General features: G+C 42.7%; 1 protein-coding gene across 1 annotated transcript; it reads right to left on the bottom strand.

Annotated features, from left to right (window-relative positions):
* Positions 1-10,651: 10,651 nt before the first annotated feature.
* kcna2b (potassium voltage-gated channel, shaker-related subfamily, member 2b) lies at positions 10,652-12,151 on the bottom strand. Its single transcript, XM_071516249.1, has one exon. It carries the CDS (start codon positions 12,149-12,151, stop codon positions 10,652-10,654), a length of 1,500 nt encoding a protein of 499 aa, XP_071372350.1.
* Between the last annotated feature and the right edge of the window lie 4,082 nt (positions 12,152-16,233).

Genomic DNA, 16,233 nt, shown 5'->3' with positions numbered 1-16,233 from the left:
TTGTATGGTAAACACAGGAATACCAAGTAGTTACACCAATTTAGAAGATATCAGTGGAGTAGATGATTACAGCAAAGGTGCAGAATAATGTGACTGAATCTTTTGTAAGGCCTGTTACCTGTGAGAGTGATGTCGCACTTTGTGTTCGGGGGGCAGAGAGAGGAAGGGGGAGAGTAAATGAGTACACAGACAAAATCACCGAGGTAGAGAACACTTGAGTTTGAGAGACAATTACCAAAGCTAAGTAACCATCGACTGCTAATGCTCTCCAATCACCACCCCATTATAAAATCCACTTCTGATGCACACTTGATCAATACACTAAGAGGTATCAAGAACGAAAGCAATGAGGTGATTAGTGTGTGTGTGTGTGTGTGTGTGTGTGTGTGTGTGTGTGTGTGTGTGTGTTGAGTGTGTGCCTGTGTGAGTGCAAATCTTTGTGTTTACAGTATGCTTGTGTATAGAGCAGAAGGATGACAGATCCAGGTAGAAAATAAACTTGAACCAGATAAAGCCATACAGTAAGATGGAAAAGTAGAGTCAGAGCAGAGTACAGACACCTGGAGAAAGAGAGGACACACCAAAAGGCACAAAAGGAACAAGAGAGATACAGAGAGAGAGAGAAATGGAGAGCAGGAGGGATTGTAGAACATGATTCTGTCAGTTTATGAATTATTTATGCGGGTGGGATATTTTAAGCCCCCCATATCCTGTCTGTGAGCAATGAGTGGGTGGAGGTAAAGAGAGGAGGAGAGGAAGGGGGTATCATTGGCGTGTTTCCTCACTGTGGCGAATATCATTGCACACTGTGAGTCACACACACACACACACACACACATTCTGAAATGCATGCAATCTTGCCTCTGCCCTCGGGCTCAGACAACTAACTGTAAAAGAATCCTTCAAGTTCATCAACACTCTTCATTCAGCATCAATACTGAATATCTCTCTGTCCTGCTGTGAATGGGTTTACTGTGGCATAAGAGAAGGGGGCGATTTATAGTCTAGTGACGTGTGTCCAGGCTATTCATGTTGAACACAGAATAGAGCTTTTGTGAATGAGAGCTTGACATTCCCACTTTCCAACACAGCACTACTGACTTTCTTTTGAACTGTTGTTACTGGAAAGAGAGTCCGCGTAAACAAGGATTGGAAATGTTGCATGTCTTTCTTTCTTGCATGTCTTTTCTTTATACTTTCCTCTCTCTCTCTCACACACACACACACACACACACACACACACCAAACTCTGTCAGGGGAGCTTTCACACACAGGTATCCTGGGACATATTGATGAAGGATCTCACTAGTTTATTAATGCGATGCGACAGAGGGACAGAAAGACCAATAGGCAGGTTGACAGCAGCCTGGAGCGTGCCCAGAGAGCGCCTCTTCTCCCTGTAGACATATTCCCATGGTTATTTCTTGTTTTGCTTCATTTCAGTATGGCTTTCTTGATTGTCACGAGAGCCTTGATTTTGTCTGCTCATATGAAATTCATCCATCAGCAGGTAGGATATGATGCAAATTTGCAAAACATCATCTCGACTGTATATGCTGTTAATGCTGGTTCATAATTGGGTGCCATGCTTTACTCTATATTTAGCTGAAATCTACCTAGTCCCCTTAATATTATCCCCCCCCACACACACACACACCCTCCCTCGCACGCCAAACTCCCTCAATCTCTTACCAAAACAGCCCCCCAAGCTTACCCCCACACACTATTTATCTTAAAAAGTGTGATATTATGCAAATTATTTTATCCCATTGAACTACAAAAATCCATCTATGGATGTACATTCATTTTTACAACAGATATTCTACCAAACAATGATATGGGGAGATTTCTGCATCTTGTAAGATCTGATTCTACTAATTCGAGGGTTGTATTAAAGTTTTGGGAAACAGTTGTAATGAAGTAATGAAGGATATATATCACCTAAATATCTAAAACTGTAGACTGCGAGGGCTCAGTCTGCAAGTCTAGAGTCTGGAGTTCAGACATTTGGATTCAGTCTGCGGTCTTGTGCTGCAGAATCAATGATTCACTCTGAGATCCCCTTGTTGATGTTTTGTATTTTCCCTTGTGCTGGTAATCCGCTGACACCTGTCTGTCCCGTTCCAAACTACATCAGACACACCTTTCACTTTGAATCCCCAGCCCCCTCGACTGAACGAGATAATATGGCAGGACCTTTAGCCACGAACAATTACACTGAGACATAATCTATTTACCGCTGCCTTCGTCTGCCCTTGTCCTTGTGTGTGTGTTTGTGTGAGTTTGTGTGTTAAGAGAGTCTTCACATGCCCTTGTAGATGAATTGAATAATTTAGTTATTCCCAGTGTAATACCACTTTTGCAGTCAATAGACAACAGAGTGACATCTCTCTGTCAATTTGTTATTATTATTATTATTATTATTATTATTATCATTATTATTATTATTAGTAGTAGTAGTAGTAGTAGTAGTAGTAGTAAGTAGTAGTAAAAGGCCCATGAATAAAGTAAATCCATACTGTAGTTATGTGCCTGGAAAGCTCATCACTAAAATCACACTTGAAATGATACATACATACTCAAAAAAAAACAACAACAAAAAACTGTTGACATACTGTATGTTAATAGTGTTTTAACACACATGAAAAGAATGCATCAAGTTTCTGGGACATTGCCATGTTGGTCAACTTAAGTGATGAGAGCATAGACACCAAAATCATCCATGGGTCCCCAGCAGATCACTGATTCCGGTGCTCCATGATAACTCTTTAGCATACACAATGATGAGTGGTAGTAGGTGATTAGCATTATCTCAAAAGTCTCATGAATCTGGATCTATTTAGCAATAGATTTTGCTCTGCATGTGTCCCTGCTTACTGGACAATAATTATGTCAACAGCAGCAATGACATGAATATGAACAGTTTGGATGGAAAATGCTATGTATCAATTTTAGAAAGAAATGTCTCTTGAAATTCATAACTCGATAAATATTTTGATCTTATTATAAATCTTAGTATTGGTATGCAAAGGTCTTCAAATAGCTAATAACTTGTTTTTAAATGAGTTTTTTTGGCATTAATTTTTGTAAGAGTAGGCGTCACTATTTTAAAACAACTAGTTCCTTATAATGCTCTGGCTGTAAGTCAGGTGTATGATGGAGAGCGGCCTACCGTATGTAGGGCAAACCCATAAATCAATACTGCTCATTAATTTCATTGACAGGCTGGGGCTCCCCAGTGGCGTTCTTCTTTTCTCATACCTCCTCCTCCTTCTCACTCCAAACTCCAACCTCACCCCCACCCCCACCCCACCCCCCTCCATTATTCTCTCTCTCTCTTTAGACACATTGTTTTTAATGCAATTCACCATTCTTACCCGTCACCAACCTGCAATAAAACATGTAAACTGTTTATTTTCTACCTCTTTGTTCAACAAAAACCTCTATCCTGGTTCTCCACACCTCAGAAGACAAACCAATTTATACAGTCTGTTGGTTATTTAAAGCTAGGAGGTGGTATTCCCAATGTATTCATAAATACAGAGCAAAGGATACATATATACTGTAGGGGGTAAATATAGGGGGTTCCCACCGTTGGGACATTAATGATAAAAACAATACATTATGTGTAGACAGAGGGCTTCCCCTTGCAATTACACACACACACACACACACACACACACACACACACACACACACGCAGAGATAAATGAACAGATGGCCATACACAGGTCTCCCCTATGGAACCTGGTCTTCTATAAAGAACGTTCTAGTTGACAGGCTATTAACTGAGCTGTGTATTAGGTTATAAATCAGCCCACACAGCGAATGGTTTTAGAGTGTAAGAGTCAGTCATTTGGTCCACAGGGTATAGTCTCATACAACATACAAACACACGTGAACTTGCCCATCAAAACAATGAGCCTCACAGGAAAAAACAGGAGACAAAACTGTTATTGTATTTTAACACAAAATGAAGACATAAAGTAGTGTATCTTCTAGAAGAGATGCAATAAACACAGTTTTTTTTTTCTTTTCCATTGCTATTTTCTTATGGCCGCCCTAAATAAAATCATAAAAATATTCTGAGCCTTCTCTACAGGGACGAAGCTCCAGCCAAGAACAACCTCAAACACATTGTACGACAGGATGCCAAACCACAGATTTGTGATGTTGGTGACGTACAGGCTGACTGGTTGGTTTCCGTAGTTCCCATATCGGAGAGGACTTGAGTCAAAGCTCCCTTTTAACACCGGCCTAATAATCAAACAGCAATCAGTGGATCAATACCCATCAGTTATCTGGAAGGCTGCCTGGGCCACGGCCCTCAGCCACATACCGGAACCCAGTCAGCTGAGACGGCCAGAGGGAGCATTAAACTGCCACTAATATATGTCTGGGAGGAGAATCAGATCACCCAGCATGCATTACTGTGGCGCTCCGAGCCGAGGGAGAGATGGAGAGATGAGGAGAGAAAATGTGTGGGAAATGAAACATGAGAGGGGCATAGGATAGAGAGGCATACCGAGAGCAAAGAGCGATGAGAGCACAAGGAGAAGGGTAAAGAGGGGACAACACAGATTTCCACCTGCCTCTATTCTACTAGAGGAAGTGTTAGACATTACTAAATGACACTGATGTAGAGGATGTTTGTACTTGTCCCACTCTCTCTTGAACCGGGAGTCAAGTGCATTTTGCTCTCTGCTCTTTCTTTCTCTTTCTCCCCTGTCTACCTTCTACCTCACTGTTCCCCTCCCTGGTTTTATAAATAGACCACTTTGCTTTCTCAGTAAACCACAGAGAGCATATAATTCACTTAGCGAGGAGAAGCGGGACAAAAAACCATCTGTGAGGTGAAGGGCTATACTCTATTCAAACATACCTTCTCTCTATAATGGACATGAGAGTGGCCAACAGCAAAAAAAAAAAAGCCTTTCTCCAATGGTGTTTTCATCACTTTATATATGGCGCTATTAGGTTTACTTTTTCATGTCCGTGTTCGCTTTTGTCTTGAGAGCATCCAAGAAGAATGGAACCTGTTATATGTTGTCACTGTCGGGTGAAAACCTCATACCTCCAGTTTTGGTGATTTTCATGTTTTCACTTCAACTGAAGGATCCCATGCTTCTCTATGGGTTGGGAAACGTCTACATGTTTCTGATGGTTTCTGATGAAACCATTTAAAAACCCATTGGATGACTAAAAATATGAACTAAAATTCATGGTGGTCAAGCTGTAAACAAAGCTATTTTTCTTAGTTCCTGAAATGTTGACATTTTGGAGATACAGCATTTCTACCCAGCAACAGTGATTTATGCTTAGAGAGTGACCTTGCTCAATTTTAATACAGGACATAAGTCATTGGTTTATTTGTGAATAGTGGTCACTGATTTATAGTTAGAAGAACACCAAGTTGCTGTGCGCTCTGTGCATTCAGCACACTCTGACATAGAAACTGTATTAAAAAATCATTGGTCCATAAAATGAAGATACCGATTGAAGCTTGCATGACAATGTAAGCTTCACTGAGTTACTGTATGCAACAAACTGATCTAAATCTTTTTTCTAAGATTGCACGGCAGCCATTTCTCTTTCTAATGTTTTTAAAACTTTTCAGCAGTAACTTTTCACCTGAGGGTTTGCACAAAAAAACATTACTTCACATGAGAAAGACACATACAACAGTGGTTTGAGGTTATCATAATGATGTTATTATTGGTATTATCATCAAGACCATTATTATTCATAGTAGTTTTATAACAATTATAATCATTTTGGAAGGATGAAATAATGCATCTTGTCTCCACTCTCTCTCCATATAGATTTTCTCTGTAAATCAGTATATATCCATTTGAAGTCCTTGTCAAGCGTTCAGATCCAGAGTTCCTTAGTGTGTAACAGTGGAGAGTTTGCTTCTTGTTTCCTTGTTTCCCTTACAATGGTAGAAAAGACACAGCTTTGTACAGATATCTGAGGATAGGCCACCATGATTAGAGACAGCGGCACAGTGAAAGAGCTGTGGACTATCACACACACACACACACACAAACACACAGTTGTAACTTGAGACAATTAGTTGAGGAAGGGTAAGGAGAGAGGGACACTAAGTAGAGGATGTAGGAAACAAAAGGGGGGGGGGGGGGGGTAAATACATATTTAGACAGAGTACTTCATAGATGGATTGAATTTCGTTTGCCAAGGCCAGTGTGTGTGTATGTGTGTGTATTTGTGTGTATATTAGTCACACCTCAGCCCCTGCACTGTGTGAAGCTCAAAGGTGAGCCAGTTATGACATTCAGTAAGCAAACAACAACAAAACAGAGTCAAAAATAAAACAGATTAATTATACAGTATCTGCAAAGACAAAATAAGCAGGCAGAGTTCCCATAGAAATGATGATTTCCTTTGGGATTTTTTTTTATATACCTCCATCCTTTGTGCTTGGAGCATACAAAACCTAAGAGATAATTCACCTATTATACTCGGTTTAGTTTCTTGGATTACTTCAAGAAGCATACACTTGGATTCCCTGCTACACAGGAATCTGTACATGGCAGAAGCTCATTTTTAAAGCTGAAGCTTTAGGCATTTTAAGACATCATTGAAAGCAGCTGTAACTCTTAGATACATTGTTTACATGGCTACGTGTGTTCACCACTGGCAGTGGGTTATAGTCCATTCACTTTGTGGCCTTTAAGCTCCATAGAACCACAGTTGTCTGTCCTGACTGCAGACTAGACCAGAGGGATAAACAGAAAGCACCAGCAGTTGACACTGTCCAAGAATGTGTTATGTGTTTGTAGGGTGTGTATGTGCGCACATGTGTAGGGCGTGTGTGTGTGTGTGTGTGTGTGTGTGTGTGTGTGTGTGGGTGGGTGTGTATGTTTATGTGGGTAGGACGATATGTGCCCAGTGTCCTCTGGTCTGTGCTGTAAAGTACAGCACAGAAGATAGTTTTCCTTGGTTCAGATGATCCTGATGCTCTGTTCTGTTGGTTTCTGTGCTATCTCCAAGAGGGATTTTTTGCCTTGACAGTGTGCTTGGTAATATAAAGTAAAAGAGGGTAGTCCAGAAGAAGCTTTCAGGCCACATAAAGTCACATAGGTGTTCCAGCACACAAAAGCTGGTTGGACAAATACAAGTACACATCAGAGGAAAAAGTAAAGTGGAGTGTAAGGAGGGTGTGGGCAGTGTTTATCCAACTTCCTTTATCTAACTCACAGTTTTCCTCCCCATCCTCCCCTTTCCTCTCTTTCCATATTCTCCCTCTCTTCAATTGCCAGTGCAAAATACATTAACTGGTCTTGGCTGATACTGTAGCTTATCTCTATGGTTAATTCGGACTGGTCTTCAGCTCTAATAGAGTGCTGCATTGTCATACAAGTCAACACATGCTCGGAGATCTCATCCCTAGCACGTGTGGCAAGACATTCATTTCCCCTGAAACAATGTCTTCCCTGTGCAGTGGAAAAGTTACCACACATGCACCCATATACACTGTATATATGGGTATATGTGGATATACACATGCACACGTGCAGGCTTTGAGCAGTGTGCTAGGCTGGAAAAGAGTATACAAAGCACCATATTCTTTCTTAGGGTTGTTTCTGGCCTGGAGACAAAAAGAGCAGTGTTTTAGACAACTGCTAGCAAGTTGTCTCTAAGAGCTACATGCTCAGCCTGCGGGCATCTAAAAGCTCTCTCTCTATTCCTCTCACTCTCTCTTCCTCTCTCTCTCTCACACGCACACACACAAACACACACACATACACAACATTACACACTGAGAACTACAGACCTACATCTCAGAGATAGGTGCACTCAGACAGCCCCTTGGAGCATTATGATACACTCGGCTGAGCAAAAAGCCAGACTGACCAACTGTTTGAATCCCTGTTCACCCACTGGGCTGGCAGCAGAATATCTGTTGTTTTGCTTCCAGTACACCGGCCACACTATACTATACAGTCACTGGGTTGTGACTGTAACTGGGATATTGGGACTAGCTGAAGGGAGCGGGACACCATTTAACTGAACTATGGATCTCTGTTCTGGAGTCAGTTTGGCTTCTGACTCCTTCGCCTCCTCCCTTGTTGGCACTCGCCTCACTGTCCTTCCCTGAACCTCACAATCTTTGTCCTGTTCCCTCTCATCTTACATCTAGTCTCACTCCCTCTTCCTTACATTAGAGATGGTTAGACAATCTTCTCATGGACACACAACCCTCTCAGGGTCAACACTTCACACGGATTGTGAATGAACAGTATTTCAGAGAGCAAAGTTAAGAGGATGCGTATGTCAAACGTCATACGACTTCTAAAACAAGACACTTGTCTTTCATATATTGCACATAGCGCCAGTATTTCACAAAGAAAAATAGAGATATATTTGTAACTCAATTCGCTTTTTAAGTATCATTCATACCATATGCATGCTACAATGAATATTTCATAAGACATGCAGCACTAGAATAGTAGAATAGTACCTTTGTGATAAAAAGCTGATGAAGGAAGCATAGCCTATACAGGTCCCACCACATTTTGTCCTGCATTACATCATGGGCAAAATGCACCAAAGGAATGACTCTTCAAACAGCATGGGTAAAAAATAACTACAGAACACTTAAGAAAATTAATCTCTTTTACAATCCAAGATATGTCAAGTGGCAGTAAATTTGTCTTTGGTGACCTGATAATTGAGCTAGCAACACTTGTAAAACTCTATAAATAATGTAGTAAATTCTCATATATGAAATAATTAAAAAATACTTTTTTGTCATCAACTTGTTCCCCAGACAGGCAAAGCTTAATAATTTTGATTTGATGCTTAAGGGCAGAAATATGTGGACTGATGGATTGATATGCCAATAACAACAAAACCTGTTTGTGATTAGTGGGGCTTGAGAATTTATCTTTTACCAATTTGATTGCTGAAAAGCAATCAACATATTATCAGCAGTATTGCTAACAAGCTTTGAATGTCACAAGCAAGCTTTTACAGGAGCCTAACTAGAGATGTTGACGTTGCTTCTTACCAATTAACAGGTCAGATAGGATAATACAAAGCTAACATTGCTGGTATGAGAATAGCTGGACCTGAAAGGTCTCATAAATTAACTTCATTGACCAATGGAGCTTACACATTGATTCTTGGCCTTTGCTGTGTGCAATTTTAAAGTTTTAGGGTTATACCCTAAAAGCCTTAATCACTTGTACATCAAACTAGTTAACTTTACAGCCATATACATTAACCCTGTGAAACTAGCTGCTGACAAAAACAACAATCAAAATCCTCACCCTAGTATGCCTCTCAATCTCCTCTATCTATTACTACAACCATGGAATGCTATGAAGTAGAGAAAAGGACAGTGTTTGCTGGGCAGTGGTGTAGAATCGAACAGTACTCACTGTATCACGGTTAGAGTGGGCCTGGGTGGGGGCTAGAGAGACTCGAGGGTATAGCTAAGAGGATGGAGGAATAGGCACTCACCCATAACACTATAGAGATAATATTCAATATCTCTACCCCCACATCAGGTGTTTTAACCATAAACAAATGAACATAAACAAATAAGTGCTCAACCCCATGAAAGCTGAGAAACACACATTCATACCACAACTTGAGGACACAAATAAATAATAAAATAAAACAATAAAAATGTACACACATCAATTAATAAACAAGACATTCACTCTGCTTAGACAGATGTTCCTTCTGTCCACCTGCTAGCCCTACATAGGCTGGGCATTGAAAAGGCAGAGGTTTGGCCAGTGTGTACATAAATCCACTTGAGCTTCATCAAAGAAAAATGTCAGGAAAAAAGAAGGTGGTGTGCTATTATGGTTTGGAATTACAGCACTGTCATCTATCTATTTATTGGCCTCTAGAGAGGTCACTAGCCTGTCCTAGGCAATATCCAGTGAGGGGCAAGGGAGGAATGCTAGTGTACTCAGGTCCATCGAACGGGGTGTTTTTCTCTGACAGAAAGAGCAGCAAATGACCATTTGGCAAAAAGAAGATCAGAAGAACTCTCTCTCTCTCTCTCTTTTGTTCCTTTCAATTTTCTTCTGACAGGACAGTTGTGATCTCTATGATGTTGCTTTGTTTTCTCTGAGTCAGGACCTTGGCAGTTGGAGCAGTAGATTAAAGTTGCTCCTAAATGCTGATAATATAACGGTCTGTTTTTACCACTTTTAAGATAGTAAATAAAGTTTAAGTTACATTTGAAAATAAACGTTACGTTGACTCTAAATTATTGTTAACGTGCAACTTCTTCCTAGGGCAGTTTGAGCAGGAAGGTAGCAATTGGTGGTCCCTTTATGCTGTTAATATTGATTATTACTGGTTAGGCTACTATTTGGCTACTGTTGCGAGCAGGACGACTACTGAACAGTCACACAAGTAAGACTAACTCCATGCAGACACTGAAAATGTCCCAAATAAGTCGGGATGGCAGTTCTATTATAGGTGTTGATAGGTCCATAGGAATGGGAGATTATGAGGTCCTCTCTACTGACCTTTACTCCCAGTCAATCTTACTCATCTGCTCTGGACTCCCATACTGGGGCGCCATATGTTGGTCAACACAGGGAGTCACTCTCCCTGTTACAGACCCTTTATACCCCAGCTGAAGTTGACAATCTAGCTCACGTTATACATCTGTACGCATCTTGGTGATGTTTACATAGTTAGTGTTGGCCAGGGTGCAGTTGCCTGTTTTCATGCTCTCGGGTCGAAAATCCTCAGTGCTATGGTTCACTGCCTCCTGGATCTCCATGTAGTCAGATTTACTGAGAGTGGATCCACTGCCACTCCGACCGCTCTTCTTCAGATCCTCCCCTGAGTTGGCTTTAGGCACACTGGGGACATTCAGGTACTGTGCCTGCTCCTCACCCTCCGTCTCTCTGTGGTAGAAGTAGTTGAAGTTGGAGACGATGACAGGTACAGGCAGGGCGATGGTCAGCACACCAGCAATGGCGCACAGAGACCCTACAATCTTTCCCCCGATGGTGGTGGGGACCATATCTCCGTAGCCCACGGTGGTCATGGAAACCACTGCCCACCAAAAGGCCTCAGGGATGCTGCTGAACTGGGAATCTGGTTCATCTGCTTCGGCAAAGTAGACGGCACTAGAGAAGAGGATGACACCGATGAACAGGAAGAAGATGAGCAGGCCCAGCTCACGCATGCTGGCTTTCAGAGTCTGTCCCAGAATCTGGAGCCCCTTGGAGTGACGTGAGAGTTTGAAGATACGAAACACTCTGACTAAACGGATGACACGGAGAATGGCCAAAGACATGGCCTGTTGGCCTGCCTGGCCGTCCTCTGGCCTCTCTGCCAGCTCTGTGCCCAGGGTGATGAAGTAGGGGATGATAGCCACAATATCAATGATGTTCATGATGTTGCCAAAAAATCCAGCTTTGCTGGGACAAGCAAAGAACCTGACCAGGAACTCAAACGAGAACCAGATGATGCAGAGGGTCTCCAAGATGAAGAAGGGGTCGGTGAAATATGTAGAGGTGACGGAGGTGGAGGTGGAGTTGGACATGGATTGGAAATAATTGTACATCTCCTCTTCATCATTTCGGAAGACTGGCAGTGTCTCCAGACAGAAGCTGACAATAGAGATGAGAATCACCATGACAGAGATGATAGCAATGATGCGAGCAGGACCTGAGCTCTCTGGGTATTCAAAGAGTAGCCACACTTGTCTCTGAAACTCATTTTCTGGTAGAGGCCGCTCTTCTTCCTTTATGAAGCCTTCATCCTCCCTGAAGATTTCTATAGCCTCCTCACCCAGTTCGTAAAACCGGATCTCCTCAGAAAAAATGTCCAGGGTCACATTAACAGGCCGGCGCAGCCTCCCTCCCGACTGGTAATAATACAGAATAGCATCGAAACTTGGTCGATTCCGGTCAAAAAAATACTCGTTCCTGAGAGGATCAAAGTACCTCATCCTTTTCTTGGGGTCACCCAGCAGAGTCTCTGGGAACTGGGAGAGGGTCTTGAGCTGGGTCTCAAAGCGTAAGCCCGAGATGTTGATGACCACCCTCTCGCAGCACTCATGGTCCGGCTCTGGGTCATACTGGTCGTGCGGCTGACCCGGATGTGCTGCTGCCTCGTCCACGGGGTCGCCCGTAGCAACCGTCATGCTGGAAGGGGATGGAACCTGCAGCTTTCAGACAGGGTGGGGCCACCTCAGGCCACAGAGAGATAAGGCTCCTCACGCTTGTGGTTTGAGGTGCAGACAGAATGTCCTGTGATGAACAGAGAGCAGAGACCAAAAGATTGCAATGTTAATGTGCTCACTTTGTGTTTCATGTTATTGACAGACTTTTGCATGAAATGCCCATGAGAACCGATATTTTCACTTTGATAAAACATTTTAGGTTTTAAGCATGCATACCACCAACTCAGCTCATTAACATTCACCAGCCCGTATTCTGAGCTGTCCCATAACTGTTAACACATATAGACTACAGAATCTTATTTTTTTCATTTTTTTTCATTTTGTTTACGGTAAAGAAATTTTGCCTGTTCACAATTATCAGTAATTGTCAGAAAACAACCCTGAATACTGGTGGTGCCTATAGGCTGTATTATTCCAAGACCTGCCAGCAAACCAGCAAGAGCAGGGCCGATGGAGTGGGGCAGGACCATTTGAGCACATTGGCTCCATTGCGTCTGTGTATTAGGTTATGAGTTCTCTCTCATATGACCACACAGCAAGATCAATATGCTTCCCAGTAATACTGTATAAGCTCTCATATGGTCCAATTACAACCAACAAATCTGATTATATGTTGAGTGCTCCATACAATCTCAATGAGATGGATTCCTTTCTCTATATATCTGTGATATGCCCAATATTCCTTCCACACACTTTAGCATAGGAAAAAGAAATGAATGACATTTGAGCCCTGGTTCAATCAAATCACTGAACCATCAATAATTTATCAATAGATTAGATTTTGCTGTTTGATGCAGGTAGGATAGTTAGTTATAGCCAACGAAGTAGGCTGCACTGCATTATGAGCTCTGTATGAGCTCTTTATGAAATTGGCACCAATAAAAAATATAGGCCATTGCATAAACTCCGTCTTCAGATTTACTGAGAAGACAGCCTTTGATATTATATTAATATTAGTCCACGGTATTTATTCTATTTTAGTAGACCCAGCCATCAGATGTTATTCAGCAGTAAAATAAGTGACATGCATGAGTAAGAATCATGAAGTCCTACCTACTGGCACTTGGGAGGCTTGTTTACAGTTTCAGCGTTGTCCTCTGCTTATAGCAGTAATGCGCAATGGGCCCAGTGGAAAAGTGTCCAGTCGTAAGTCAGCTCCCACGGTCAACGACTGGCAGCTCCAGTCAGCCCGCCATTCATCACCCGACGTCCCGGCTCTGCAGCAACCCAGCAGAGGGAGAGGAAGAGGGGACAAGGGGTGAGGATGCAACGGAGCCCCTTGCCGCCTCCCACCTACCTCCCGTGCCTCAGCGACCAGTAGATACGCGTTCTGGTGTAGGGTGCGGGGTGAAGCTGGTAGGGGGAGATCATGTTGTGGTTGGAACACTGTGATTTTCTCAATTTTAAAATGCTGTGATCAGCAAAATATGACGCCCCCTCCTCAGAACAATATGACGCCGCTTGCAACAGCAGTAAAGGTAATCCTTTAGTCTGATATCTGCAGAGACAGAAGGAAGGGAGGTTGCGGGAGGCGTTGCTGTCAGTATTTCTATTCGGAGGCACCCATGCTTCTGCAGATTTAATCTAAGGCGAATCACCTGTTTGATCTCAAACAGGTCCGTATTCCGCTGGATGGTTTCTATTTTAGGTCGCTAAAATATAATTCCACCATCTTTATCTGATGGGGAATATCCATATGACTACACCGATGATGCACATCAGTAAGACAATTGGAGTCTCACAACCCATTCCATGGAATAACGCAGTCCTTTGATGATCTTATTAATGGGTGAAACACTATTTTTCATTAATTTGAGACAAAGCAGCCAAGTTCATGCATTGTGTTGTGCAATCATTAAAAGGCAGTGTTGTAGTTGGTTGGCAAGCGCAGCGAGTGAGTTAGTTTGGAATGGCAGGTGCCAGACATGCTCAAGCCATTTGCAACCCTCTCCTGTGTGGATCATGGACAGACACAATAGACTCCATGCACCAGACAAAGCAGCATTGCATTTTCTGTAGGACTATAGCATAATTTCAGATAAGGACATGCACAATGCAGAAATTCACCCTGTTTCAGTTGGTGCTCAATCGCATGTATTTCTATCCAGTTTGTCTCCTCGTAGAAAGTGCCTTAGATTACGGGGTCGTGTGTCCAGTCCTTCATTTCCCTCCTTCCCTTATTTGACCAGTCTTTCCAGCGGCTGTCTCATCTCATCACGACCACCTGTTTTTGTGCTGGCTCTTTCCATGTCTCTCATATTTCACCATAATTCAGCCGGTTGACGTTAAGATGCGTGGGCTGCAGTTGGGCATTGCAGCGCATACAAAGAGCCCCTTGCGCGCCTCGCCCCATCCCTGTGCGCTCCCCCTTTCCGACACTCCTATCCTCAGTGCTCCACATTAAAGGGGACGCATCACCCACCAAAGGGTGGAACCGGTTTAAGGGAAACGATATAACAACATTTAGAGATAATATATATATATATATATATTATTTCCTATAAAGGCGTTTTTTTAAATGCCTTGGATCAGACACTCCAGCTGTGGCTTGCCTTATAGCTTACCAGTGATAGGTCTACTACAGCCTACATAGGTGCAAGGTGAGTTAGCAGCTACAATACCTCTGCGTGTATGTATGTGTGTGTGTGTGTGTACTTAGTGTACTTGTAAATTTGCCCTCTCATACAAATTTGTTTACTATCTCAGCTATCTTCAATAGTTCAACAGTTGACAGGGCAGATGCACAATTCAAAGGATTGACTGGTGACCGCTGGCAGTGTGGCAGGGCCTGTAGAGCATGCTTGCCCTGGGGCCCCTAGTGGGATAATCTTTTTGTGTGTGCACCTGTGTGAGTGTGTGTGTGTGAATCTGTGTGTCAGTGGTGAGCATAAATATGACAATATGTGCACACACGTGTGATAGTAGCTTTAAGTGGAAGTTCTAGAGCATCTGTAAACTATGCTTGCCACCTGTAGGTCTTTAATGTACTGTATGTATAATGCAGAGGCTCTTACACAACGTAATCTGTTGTGTGTGAGTCGTTAACTGTGCTCTGCTCATTTACAGACCTGCGTACAACCCATCACAGTCCACTAATTGCTGGCCTGACCTATTAACACACACACATGCACACACACACACACACACAGTGATGTTTACAGCTCTTACTGCAATCACAAACTTGATGAACTAGATTTAAGACAGTCTGTCTATTATATTATATTAACTCGAGCAGGGAAGTCTTCCTGCACTCGGTCTTCCCTGCCCTTCTTTCCTCTACTCCTTGGGGCCTGAAAGTGGGCCAGGTGAAAACCCAGATATATCTGCAGTCAGAGAGAGGGGATGGCGCAAGGCAGAGAAAGCGAGACTCCACAATACCTTAGAGACAGCATGAGGAACACCACACATCCTGCCCCACTCGTTCTCCCCGCTCCACCACTCTCTACTGCTCAAGGACAGGTTCAATACGATACACTGTATTTATCCAATCCAATTGTCAAAATACTGATTAAGGTGATGTCATGGGACCATGGGGACTGTGGCGATAGCTCACTCTGCACAGAGCTGACAACCAGTTAGCCCGTCCGGCTGAAGGACTCTGTGAAGAGGTATTGACACTTTTACATAAGCAGGCTGATGGATGGCCAGGAACTCTTAAATCCTCATTGACAGTGAATGTAAATGAGGGGGGCCCATTATGAAATGGAGGGCAGCTGAGAGTCCAGCCATCGAGACCCTATCCTGAGTGTCAGTAGCGTCATGATTCATCATCCACCACCACATTCACAGTAATTATCCATAACCAAGATTTACTAGCAGGAGGTGAGAGAGGGCGCATACTGGGAATATGAGATTGGGTTTATGGGGATTGAGGGGGGGTCATACCCTCTATTTTCTCTCTAATGTTTCTTTTCAAGGTTATATTTTATCCATATTCTATATATGTTACTTACCACATTTCCCTCACTCACTCCACTCTCCATCCCCAGTCTTTCTCGTAAAAAGTGTCTTATATTACTGGCACACAGGCGATTCAGAGGTAT

The sequence above is a fragment of the Centroberyx affinis genome, unplaced genomic scaffold, assembly GCF_046629955.1.
Source record: "Centroberyx affinis isolate AG114_WGS23_722 - 3 ecotype Tasmania unplaced genomic scaffold, CSIRO-AGI_Caff_v1 ptg000396l_1, whole genome shotgun sequence".
NCBI lineage: Eukaryota > Metazoa > Chordata > Actinopteri > Beryciformes > Berycidae > Centroberyx > Centroberyx affinis.
The sequence above is the reverse complement of the archived record's forward strand: the minus strand, read 5'-3'. Positions and strand labels throughout refer to the sequence as shown.